The 11,813-nt window shown below is 30.4% G+C and overlaps 1 protein-coding gene across 1 annotated transcript; it reads left to right on the forward strand.

The window, feature by feature from the left end:
• Window positions 1-4,944: 4,944 nt before the first annotated feature.
• Window positions 4,945-6,663, forward strand: LOC128657345 (putative nuclease HARBI1). The gene is made up of 3 exons (XM_053711660.1): window positions 4,945-5,554; window positions 6,104-6,465; window positions 6,556-6,663. The coding sequence occupies exons 1-3, from the start codon at window positions 4,945-4,947 to the stop codon at window positions 6,661-6,663; spliced, it is 1,080 nt and encodes a 359-aa protein (XP_053567635.1).
• The last annotated feature ends 5,150 nt before the right edge of the window (window positions 6,664-11,813 follow it).

Raw genomic sequence — 11,813 nt, forward strand, 5'->3', positions numbered from 1 at the left:
GTGATGTACCTTGAAGTTCACTTTAATGTTGAAATTAACTTTACATTGTTTTCTATTTCTTGTACTATGTTTATATGTCTTGAAAGTAACCTCAATAAAAACATAAAAAAAAATAATCCAAAATACTTCTTGTCTACCTAGAATTCTTTCTCTATCATCCCCCATTTTGAGGTTGCAATACCCTCTCTATAGCAGTCCAAGTAAAGCTGCTTGAATTTTTATTATGAACTGTTGCGAAATGTTGTACTAATGGTGTACTAGCAACCCCCAGTTTTATGGAAGATAAATGTTCCCTTATTCTGGATCTGACTTCTCTCAACGTGAGACCTACATACTGTTTCTGACAGTCCTTGCATGTGATTAAGTAAATCACATACGTGGACCTACAGTTCATACACATGCATTTTTGATACTCCTGCCCTGTGTGTATAGAGATAAAACTAACCCCTGTGTCCACCTTTCCAAAGGCTACATAATTTGTATAGTGACACTTGTACATGCCTCTAGTTGTCAACCATGATGAATGTTGTGTATGTTCCCTACTGGTAATTTAGTAGGTGAAACCATATTGCCAATGCTAATGTTCTTTTTGTAGGCAAATCTACAATCCTTTACATTTAGATCCGCTAAGCCATCATCTGCTCTCAATAATGGAAGATGTTTTTTTATTATATTAAAAACATTAGTGTATTGACTACTATATGTTGTTATAAATAATAAATCATTGGATGAATCTCTCTTTCTTGTATTTCTTCTTTCTTTCTCTAGCAGATCTTTGCGATTCAATTTCATTACTGAAAGTTTAGCTGAATCTATCAGTTGTTTTTGATATCCTCTCTGTTCTAGCCTCTCTGTTAATAAATTGGCTTGTTCTTGATAGCTATTGTCATCCGAACAATTGCGTCTTAGTCGTGTATATTGACCTTTCGCTATCCCTTTAAATGTACTCCTAGGATGGCAGCTTGATGCATGCAGCAAAGTATTGCCTGATATAGGCTTTCTATATACTGTAGACTTAATACTTTCCCCATTTTCTCCACTTAGGGTTACATCAAGATAATTAATACTCTTCCTATGGTATTCTGAGGTAAATTTTAACCCCACATCATTACAATTTAGACCAAGAACAAACATTTCCATAGTCTCGTGATCACCATGCCAAATAAATAGCAGATCATCTATGAAGCGTTTGTATACAACTATATTCTCTCTGAAGGGGTTCCCATCTCCAAATATGTGGCCTCGCTCCCACCAACCCAAAAATAGGTTGGCATAAGAGGGCGCAAACCGCGCCCCCTTAGCGGTGCCACACACCTGGAGATAGAAAACCCCCTCAAACGAAAAATAGTTGTGCTTAAGAAGAAAGTCTGTTACCCTCACTACAAATTCACAGTATTTAGGGTCCCTGCCATGATATTTATTCATATAGTAAGCTATCGCTTGTAAGCCACTTTCATGTGGTATTGAAGAATAGAGCGATTGAACATCTACAGTTAACCAAGTAAACCTTTCACGCCACTCTATATCTGATACTATCTGCAAGATGTGTTTCATATCCCTCACATGGCTCCAGAGATCTAGCACCATAGGCTGTAAGATCATATCTAGCCATTCTGACAAATGTTCTGAAAATGACCCTATACCACTAACTATTGGCCTTCCTACCACATTCTCTGTACTCTTATGTACCTTGGGAAGGTGATTAAATGATGGTATCTTAGGGTTGGTGACTATTAGGTACTCACTTGTACTTATTTCAATAAAGCCTTGTTCCACACCATCATCAACCAAATCTCTTAGCTTCTTATTAAAGGTGTTAGTGGGGTGTGAGCTCAATGTTCTATAATTTTGTACATTTGTTAGCTGTCTTAGGGCCTCATTAATGAAATCCTCCCTATTCTGAACAACTACAGAGCCACCCTTATCAGTGGCACATATTACCAAATCCTTATTTTGTGCCAATTTCTTTAGTGTTTCCTTTTCTTTGTATGTTAAATTGTATTGAATATTTGTCTGTTTGTAATATAAGTTGGTAAGATCTTGTTCAAACCTGTTCTGGAATTTTTCAATGATATTCCCTCGATTCTGTATCGGGTAAAAAGTTGATGTTTTCTTAAATCTTGGGGTGCATATACCATGTTCAGAGTAAGCCTCATCCACAACATTTTCTTCCGTTAGAGTTTCCAATGTGTTCAAGTCACATAGATGCTGGAAATCTAATTCACTAGCATCCCTATTACCAGATGAGCTAGGCCGAACAACCATGCTCTCTTGTGACTGGTTTTCAATGGAACTGTCGCTATTCAATGAAAAATATTTTTTTTAAGTAAATTTTCTGATCAATTTGTTGAAATCTAGTAGTGTATTGAATAAATTGAATGTATTCATAGGCACAAACCCTAACCCTAATCCCAATAGTTTTAATTCTACATCATTTAAGGGATATAGGGACAGGTTAATGACATTAGTTACTGGTAATGTGTATGTCTCTGTTGTGTTCTGAGAGGGTATCTCCCCCTTGTTGATCCTGCGGTGTCTTGCCCCCCCCCCCCCGTCTGATTTTGGCTGGGGGATGCAAAAAACCTGATTCATTTTAGTTCTTTCAATAGTATCTGGATTATTATTTACAGGATTGCTTACAGTGTGTATATGTTCTATTGCTGGGGTACTTTATTTAGATTTAGAACCTTTCTGGGTATTTTTTAATATGGATACAGGCTGTTGTGTGTTTACTTTAGGTATAACCACTTGTTGACTACAATTAGTTTGTCCTATAAGTTGTTGATCATACTGATAGTTATGCATAACTTGACTAGTTTGTACACCAGACCGTGAATCTTCCTCACCCCCAGAAAATGAGCTGTCCCCTGTCCCTTCCGTTTCACTGTCTGAGAATTGAATATGTCTTCCACTTCTACCTCTTCCTCTATTTCTTCGACCTCTACCTCTGCCTCTAAACCCAAAATTGTTTCTTTGGTTAAAATCTCTTCTAGTTTGGAATCTCTCTTTTCTATTCCAAATATATACCATATTATTTGTATAATCAGACTGGTCCCTGACAAATTTGGAATGTTTTCTGTCTAACAATACTTTCTTGGCTTCTGCCACTATATTTTGCAGGGTTTGGTCAAATTTAGGGTAGCTTGCATGTTCACTTCTAATATTCAATTCATCCTGTATTAAAGTAATAACATTTTTTACATTAAGCAGTAGGTTGGTCTTATATTGTATCAACAATTGCATCAATCTGAATGAGCACTCGGACAAAACATCATTCCACTGATTGATAAATGCCCTATCCTCTGTTAGAAATGTAGGATATTTGTTTAACCTTAAACCCCTGGGTATAATATTCAATTTAGTATAGCTCTCCAGTGTCTAAATGCCCCATTTGAGTTTATTTTCTATTATCAGATTAGACTCCATTTCCTCAAATAATGCATATAAAGTATGTTTAGATCTGTCCATTGAAAAAATAGTCCCACAGTCAGGGTTTAAATCTTCCCTCTCTTGTGCACTTCTTAAAGAAAAGAAAGTTAAGGGTCTTGCTGTAACCTCCATGTGTGCCTCCATAGTTCAGAGCAAAACAATAAATGCCTCTTCAGTCAGTAGTCACTGTTATAATAAGCGTAACCCAAACGCTAATGAGAAAATTAAATAACCAGCAAAGTTTTACAGTGACTAAAGCATGTGGCAAAGATTTATATATGTGTGCTATAGTTCTCAAGCATTGGTGAGCCTGTGGGAGTGTTTCCCAGCTCCAAAGTCAACAGTCTCATATATTATGATGTCAAGATTGTCTTACCGTCACCCCATGTATCCAGGCCGGTCTCAAGGTAGAGGCTGTATGTCCACCGAGGTTCTGCTCCAAGAATCCTCCCTCGGATCCGACACCTAACTGTGTCTTTCGGCGTCCTCCTGTCAGCTCTCCATACCCTCCTCAGCCAATTACAGATGGGGGGCGCGGTCAGGTCTCCAATACGTCAGATGACGTCAGCTCACCAAAACTACTACTGCTTGTTCCAGAACTCGATTCTGGTTGAAAAGTTCTGAGCCATGTAAAATCTCCAAAGCTAGCCGTGCTCACTGTGGGTAAGATCAGCAAATGTTCAATACAGAAGTAAGGAGCACCGGCAGCGAGATGTAGATAAAAAATAGGTTTTTCTTGATTAACACCTTGGCGTCATTAAAATTCCGTACAATGGCACAAACAATGGAACAATGTTAAAGAAATGGTCAGATAACAGAAACTGACATGTTTCGGCTCCAAAGATGTCCTCATAAACTGCTGTTAATCTCAATAAAATTTACATATTTAAAAGCAGTAGGCCATTTCTTATTAGTTACAACTTAATTGTTAAATCATTAACACTTGTGATCCTACTGTGTATGTTACAGAAAGTTAACCCTTACACTCCTATTCCTTAAAGACAACAAATAAACCATTGTGTAAGCATATAAACATTGCAATATTATAATTTCAAATATATTCTATTATGAATTACTGTTTTAATTTTTCCTCTCAGGATGATAAAGCTTATAAACCCAAATGAAAAATTAACACAGTAATTCATAATAGAATATATTTCAAATTATAGGGGGAAATTTATCAAGCATTCAACACTGTATTCTCAATATTATCCGCATCTAAATTCACTTCCGAATTATTAATCTAATTTATGAAACAGTAATTGGTGCTTAGAAACGATATATTTCTAAATCCGTCAATATGTCCGCAGCTCTAACGCCGAGATACGTTCGAACATCTATACGATTGTTTTTCTACAGTATTCGATGTAATCTACGCTATTATTCAATTTATCATCCTGTCAACAATTGTATCCGGGCATCGTATTTCCTCACGTATGTGCTTTTCTATATGCATATTCTGTGGTCGCGAAATAGATCTTCAAGCAGCATTTATAACGCATATATTAATCAGTTATGGAAATTGTTATTGCAATGTTTCATACTATTTATATGCGTCGAATGGAACGAAGAATAGATGGTCAAGCTGTTCAACAGATAGATAGGCTTCAAAGAAGGCGCAGAAGGATTCCAAGGTTTTTTCGTCCCAGATCAGGACTTGATGCACTTTCTGACATTGACATCATCAGGCGTTTTAGATTGAGTAGAGAATCAATTGAAAGGCTATACAATCAAATATCTGGTCAACTTGAACCCATTACTTTTCGGACACATGCTCTGCCCGGAATGTTGAAGCTGTTGGCTGTTTTACATTTTCTAGCAACTGGTTCCTTTCAATCAGCTACTAGTGTAGTTGTTGGCATGAGCCAGCCTTCTTTTTCACGCCACCTAACTACAGTGATTGATGCTCTTTTGTCAGTTTTCAAACGGTATGTTTTTTTACCAAATACTGCTGAAGAATGGCATTCTGTAAAGCTTAATTTTTTTAGACTTGCTGGAATCCCAAATGTGTTGGGTGCAATTGATTGTACTCATGTCAGAGTAAGGCCACCACATCTAAAAGAAGAAATGTATCGCAACCGCAAGTTTTATCATTCTTTGAACATCCAGATGGTTTGTGATGCTGGTTTGAAAATCATGAGTGTCCGTTCAGGATTTCCAGGATCATGTCATGATTCATATATTCTCAAACAGTCTGCCCTGTATAATAAATTTGAGGAAGGACAAATGCCTGAAGGATGGCTACTAGGTATAATTATGAAAATTAAAAACGAAACCTTCTAATGTGCGTTAATATTAACTCACAATATTGTAATTTTTTGTGCAGTGTATAATATCATTAGATTTTAAAATACAGTATATACCCTGTTTTTATTTATTTATTCTGTTTGCTGCAGCACCAAGGTCAATGGATTTTTAGTTCCATACCTTTTTTAAAATACCTATCTATCTATCTATCTATCTATCTATCTATCTATCTCTCTCTCTCTCTCTCTCTATATATATATATATATATATATATATATATATATTTATATATATATATATATAGCGATATAATTAAATTTTTATTAATACCAATATATATGTACAATTTAAAACATAAAAATGGTTGCAAGTAAAAAGTGTATCTGAACACATTTAAATTTGTATAACTCTTTTTATTTTTCAAAAGGAGATGCAGGATATTCCTGTAGGAACTGGCTACTTACTCCTGTAAATATTCCACGCACAAGATCTGAAATGCGGTACAATGATGCACACAAAACAACTCGATGTGTGATTGAGAGGACCTTTGGAATGCTCAAAAGCCGTTTTCGTTGTCTAGATGAATCCGGAGGCACTCTTCAATACGTTCCTGAGAAAGTGGCTGTTGTGGTGTTGGTCTGTTGCATGTTGCATAACATCGCTTTGCGACAATCAAACATAGAGGAACTGGAAATAATAACACCAGATGAAGATGGTGTTGAATCTGTTCCTCAAGATGTAGTTGAAGGGGGTACACATGCACGTAACCAGTTGATACAAACTCATTTCGTAGGTGAATAAAATAAAAATTATGTATGATTTATGTATTGATTCCATAATTTTTAGCAATAATTATTTATAAACAATCTCTTCTCACAGGTTAACTCGAAAATTTTTCTAAGTTCAAGCATGAAAATCTATAATTCAAAAATGAAAAACGTTCTCCACAAAATTATTCACAATTTAGATGATGAGAGTGATGTGTAATTCAAAAATAAATATGTTCTGATTGATACAGTTGAAAAAAAAAAATTATTTGCCTATGTTGTCTTTTCTTCTATTTGTTATTTGTTTAAAAAAATTAAAATAAAACCATTTTTTTTTTAATTTATTTTTTTTACTAACGACTTACAATATAGTTGTTGAAAATAAGTTGTATCCTTGAACAGTGTGCCATTAAGAAAACATGTTCTTTGATTCTAAACTTTTTATTATTGTTGAAAACAAGCACTAGCTTTGTATATATTTGAAAGCCAGATACAGCTTTTGGAACCTATAAATTAAGAACAAACCTTGCATAGACGTATAGCAATGCAATTGGAATAAAATGTAAGCTAGTCAAGTATAAAATGCATAAAACATATCAACCCCCTAGCTATAGTGTTGATGCTACACACTGCAAGAAAACAAACCTTGACAGGAGAGATGTTTTAAAAATTGAAACAGTCGAATTACATTTTATTGCATTCAATAGTAACCTTTTCATAACTATATGAACATCATAATATATTAAAATTTTATCAAAACAAGAAGGCAACATATAAAAACATTTTATTAAAATTTTCTAATAACTAGATAACCATCAATATATAATATAACAATGCAATTTAAATAACTAATAAACTTATTTAAACATATATGAAACTTTCGCTAATAATAAGATGCAAGAATAACAATTGAAACAGAATTTAATATACATGTATTGAATAACATTCTAATCTAATGAGGATGCAAATTTTGTGAACCGAATAAGTTTTAACAAACTATCTGTCTCTTAACACATTTATCATAAAATAATATAAACTCAAACATTGATTTATAAATAAAAAAATTTTTCCTGAATTTACTGAAATGATTGACATATTACGTCATTTCCTTCAAGATTAGAAACTCGTTAGCAAGATGTCGCAACGTTCTCCGTTCACTGCTGGAGAGCTAATTATTTTAGTTTATGGGATGGAGAAATATTTTCCAAAAAGAATAGGAGGTGTTAGATCTGTCAAACAAGATCAACGCGATTATCTTGTTTATGAGATAATACGCAGGATGTATTGGGTATCGGGAATAAAAAGAACAAGAAGACAGTGCCTTCAACGCTATTCGGATCTACGTAGACGTGAAAAGGAGTACCATACTAGGATTAGAAGTCTCATTAGAGTTTGTAAGTGTTGACTACATACACTATTTCTAATAGATATTGTATTTTGATTCAATTTCTACGTTTAAAATGGTTTAGTTAAATAATGTTATGCGTTTGTTCTGACGCATTTTATTAATTTTAAAGATAGATATAAATAAAGTGATAGAACTTTATAGATATAGACAGATATACTATATATAAATAATAATCAATATATAGAACTATAATGAGAGATAAAAAGATAGATCTAAAAATATAAAGAAAAAGAATATAGAAAAATATAGATCTAAAGATAAAGGGATAAATAGTGATAGACTTAATGGTTGTTAATTTAATCAAAGAGAAATAGAAAGAGCTATAGAGATTTGAATTACAAATTGATAGCGATAAACAGAAATAGATATAGAAAACTATACATCTAGAGATAAAAACTCAATGAAAAATTAAGTCCCAGAAAAAAAAGATACAAAGTTATAGATAGAGAATATAGTTTTTAAAGAGTAAACTCAATTAATAAAGAAATACAAAGAAATAGGACAGATTAAGAGAGTTCAATTAATAGAAAAAAGAGAAAGAGAGACACATATAGAAAGTAATAAAATTACTTTGTTCAAAATAATATTTATAATAACAGTGACAGAAATAGAAAGCAATATTGGAAGAGAGAGATAGAGAGAAATATAGTGCGAGGGGGAGAGAGAGAGAAATAAATAGATAAAAATATTTACAATTAGAAATATAAATAATAAGAAATAGGAGAGAAAGTGAGAGATAGAGCTAGCAAAAGAGAGAGATAGAGAGAGAGAAAGAGAGAGGGAGAGAGAGAAATACAAAGATAGATTGAGATAGATATAGATAGATATAGACTTGTAAATGTTGAGATATGAAAAGAAAAATAGAGAGAGATACAAAGATAGATATAAATAAACAAAATGATATCAAATAAATGATAAATCTAGAAATATGAAATAGAAAGAATGATAAGAGATAGAGAAAGATAAAAGAGTTCAAGAGATTTATCTTTATATATAAATAGTAAAGTTTAGATAGATATAAATAATATAATTGAAAAATAGATTCAACTCCAAAAAATAATAATCAATATAAATTTATATATATATATATATAAAAAAATATATATATATATATATATATATATAGAGAGAGAGAGAGAGACAGAGAGAGCTCTATCTCATTCTATCTTTTCTTATTAATCTTTGTTCAAAATATTTATTTATTCTGATTTTATTCATTAATGGAAATGTGATTACAGATACCAAAAGAAGAAAGGAAAAGAATAAGAGTGCTCCACGATACCTGAGACCAATAATGGCTTTTACCCCAAACAGTAATGCACAATCTCCTCCACTTCCTATAACTTTAATGGAAAATAATTATCTGAACACAGAAATTCAAGATCCATTAACTACTGATATGGACAATCAATATGAATGTGAAGTAACTTTGACAGCTGAAAATGATCAGGAAAATGTCATTGATGGAATTGGATCGAGTGAATGTGAGTGTCAATCTAATTATACATTTTTTCACTGTATAAAAATAGAGTAAAGATAAGTAATTTTCTTTAGTTGATAAAGATGTTATAAAATCGAAATACATCAAAATGTGTATATCTCTAAATTCTAATTCCATTCATTTTCTTCAATATAAAGTAATAATTTTGTTTTGTTCTTATTTATCTTCCTTATATTACAGCCGTGCCTGAAAAAAACCAAGATACAACAACCAAAAATAGTTTTGTAAAAAAACTAAAAAAATTTAAGAAAAAATTATTGAAGATGAACAAGGAGATTGATAAAATGATTTCAATACTAGAAAAATGTTGATTGAAAAAATAATAATTTTACTTTATTATAATTTGTGAATGTTCTATTAATATTCTATGTCAAGACTATTATATATGTCATTTGTATTTTTTAAATATGACTTATTGATGTTCAGTAATTTTGAATATTTTGATAAAAATTAGTGATTAAAACTAATTATTAAAGAAAAAATAAATATTTTGTTTCAACCGTTCTAATCTTTTTTTTTAATAGCGTTCACATATATTTTTTGGCTTAGTAGTTCAAATGTTATAAGTTCTACAACTTGTATTCAAACAACGATTATAATGCATACTGATCAATATATTAATTTATAATTTTGTTTTAATATTTCAAGACCAACATATATATTATTGATCACATTAGCATATATCTTGAAAATTATATATATATATATATATATATATATATGTATATATTGTTCTCTCTATATATATATCTATATACACACTGAATAATATTTATATTTATATTAATGAACTAAAAATATCTAAATAAATATATATATATGTATAGTTACCTAACTATATATATATATATATATTGATCAAAGATCTCTTTTTCTATCTATCTATCTATCTATCTATCTATATATATATCTAAAAATTATATATATATATATATATATATTCATCAATATATATATATATATATATATATATATTGATATTTTATATATAAAATAACTCATTGTAATAAGTAATAATTGTAATTGTTATATATATATATATATATATATATATATATATATTTAATTTTTTTTATCCATGACTCTATCAATCAATACTATTAAAATATTAATAGTTTTGGTTGATTATGTACAAACAAATACAACATATACAAACCTTGCAATCTATGTTTATGTATATAACTCACTCTCTCTCTGACTCACTATATATATATATATATATATATATATATATATATATATATATATATATATATATATACAATTATAATTTATATATAGACATTGAGAGAGAGATAATTTGGATATATTTATATATATAGACATACATATTTGGATTGTAAATTATATATAATTATATAGAATCTAAATATATATAAATATATATATAGAGAGTGATATAAATATATTTATCTAAAGAAACATATGTATGTATGTATCAATATATATATATATATATATATATATTATAATTTTTTTTTAAATTATTAGATTTCTATATTTAAATAAATAACTTGTTTATAACAATTTAAATGAGAACAGAATAAACAATATTCAAACATTATTATTATAAAATTTAAATAGCAATGTAAAATTATGGCTATTCTTGAAATTGTGGGTTTGTTGATGATGATGCGGAGAATAAGTTTGTTATTGATTCTACGCATTTACTTAAATTTTCAAAACCAGCTCTAAATATCTCATTTCTTTCCCTTTCAATTTCTATTTTTTGCTCCTCTATTCTTATCCTATCCTTTAAAAAATTTCCAAACATCTCAATTACTTTGTTTTGTTCATCCCTAAAATTGCGTGCTATTCCCACCATCTCCTGTAATGCGTCTGTCTCAGGGGCAGCTTCAATTGGATTATTAGCTATATTAGCAGCATTTTCAATTTCAGGTATTGGTGTAGACATTGTAGACTCTGGTTGTTGATGGGACCTTGATTGGGCAGATGTATTTGTCCCTGACAAGGACTCTTCAATTATAGTCATTTGTGAATCTTCTTCTAAAGGGTCTACAGTCCTTAGTATTATTTCCCCACTACTAATATCATCTTGTGTGTTTTCTTCTTCGTTACCTACAAATAAATATAGAAAATAAATATATAAATAAAACATTGAATATATGTATGTAATTTATGTTTTACATATAAATTTGACAATAAAAACATTCTAAAATATTTAAAATTAAAAAAAAATATATATATATTCATTTTTATTAAAAGATAGGAAATACAGATCTTACTCAATTTTATTTGGAAAAAAAAATTAATTTTGATTTTCAAATCAATTTCTAAAAATGTAAGATTTGTATATGATTATCATTTTTTCAAAAAGAAAATTAGTACATCAATAACGATTGTGAATGTTCTTTGCCATTTCAGGAAAATCAATTACTGAAAATAAGATATTTGATATGCAGATTGATTTACCATGGAACATATATTTTTTCACATTACA

The sequence above is a fragment of the Bombina bombina genome, chromosome 1, assembly GCF_027579735.1.
Source record: "Bombina bombina isolate aBomBom1 chromosome 1, aBomBom1.pri, whole genome shotgun sequence".
NCBI classification, from domain to species: domain Eukaryota; kingdom Metazoa; phylum Chordata; class Amphibia; order Anura; family Bombinatoridae; genus Bombina; species Bombina bombina.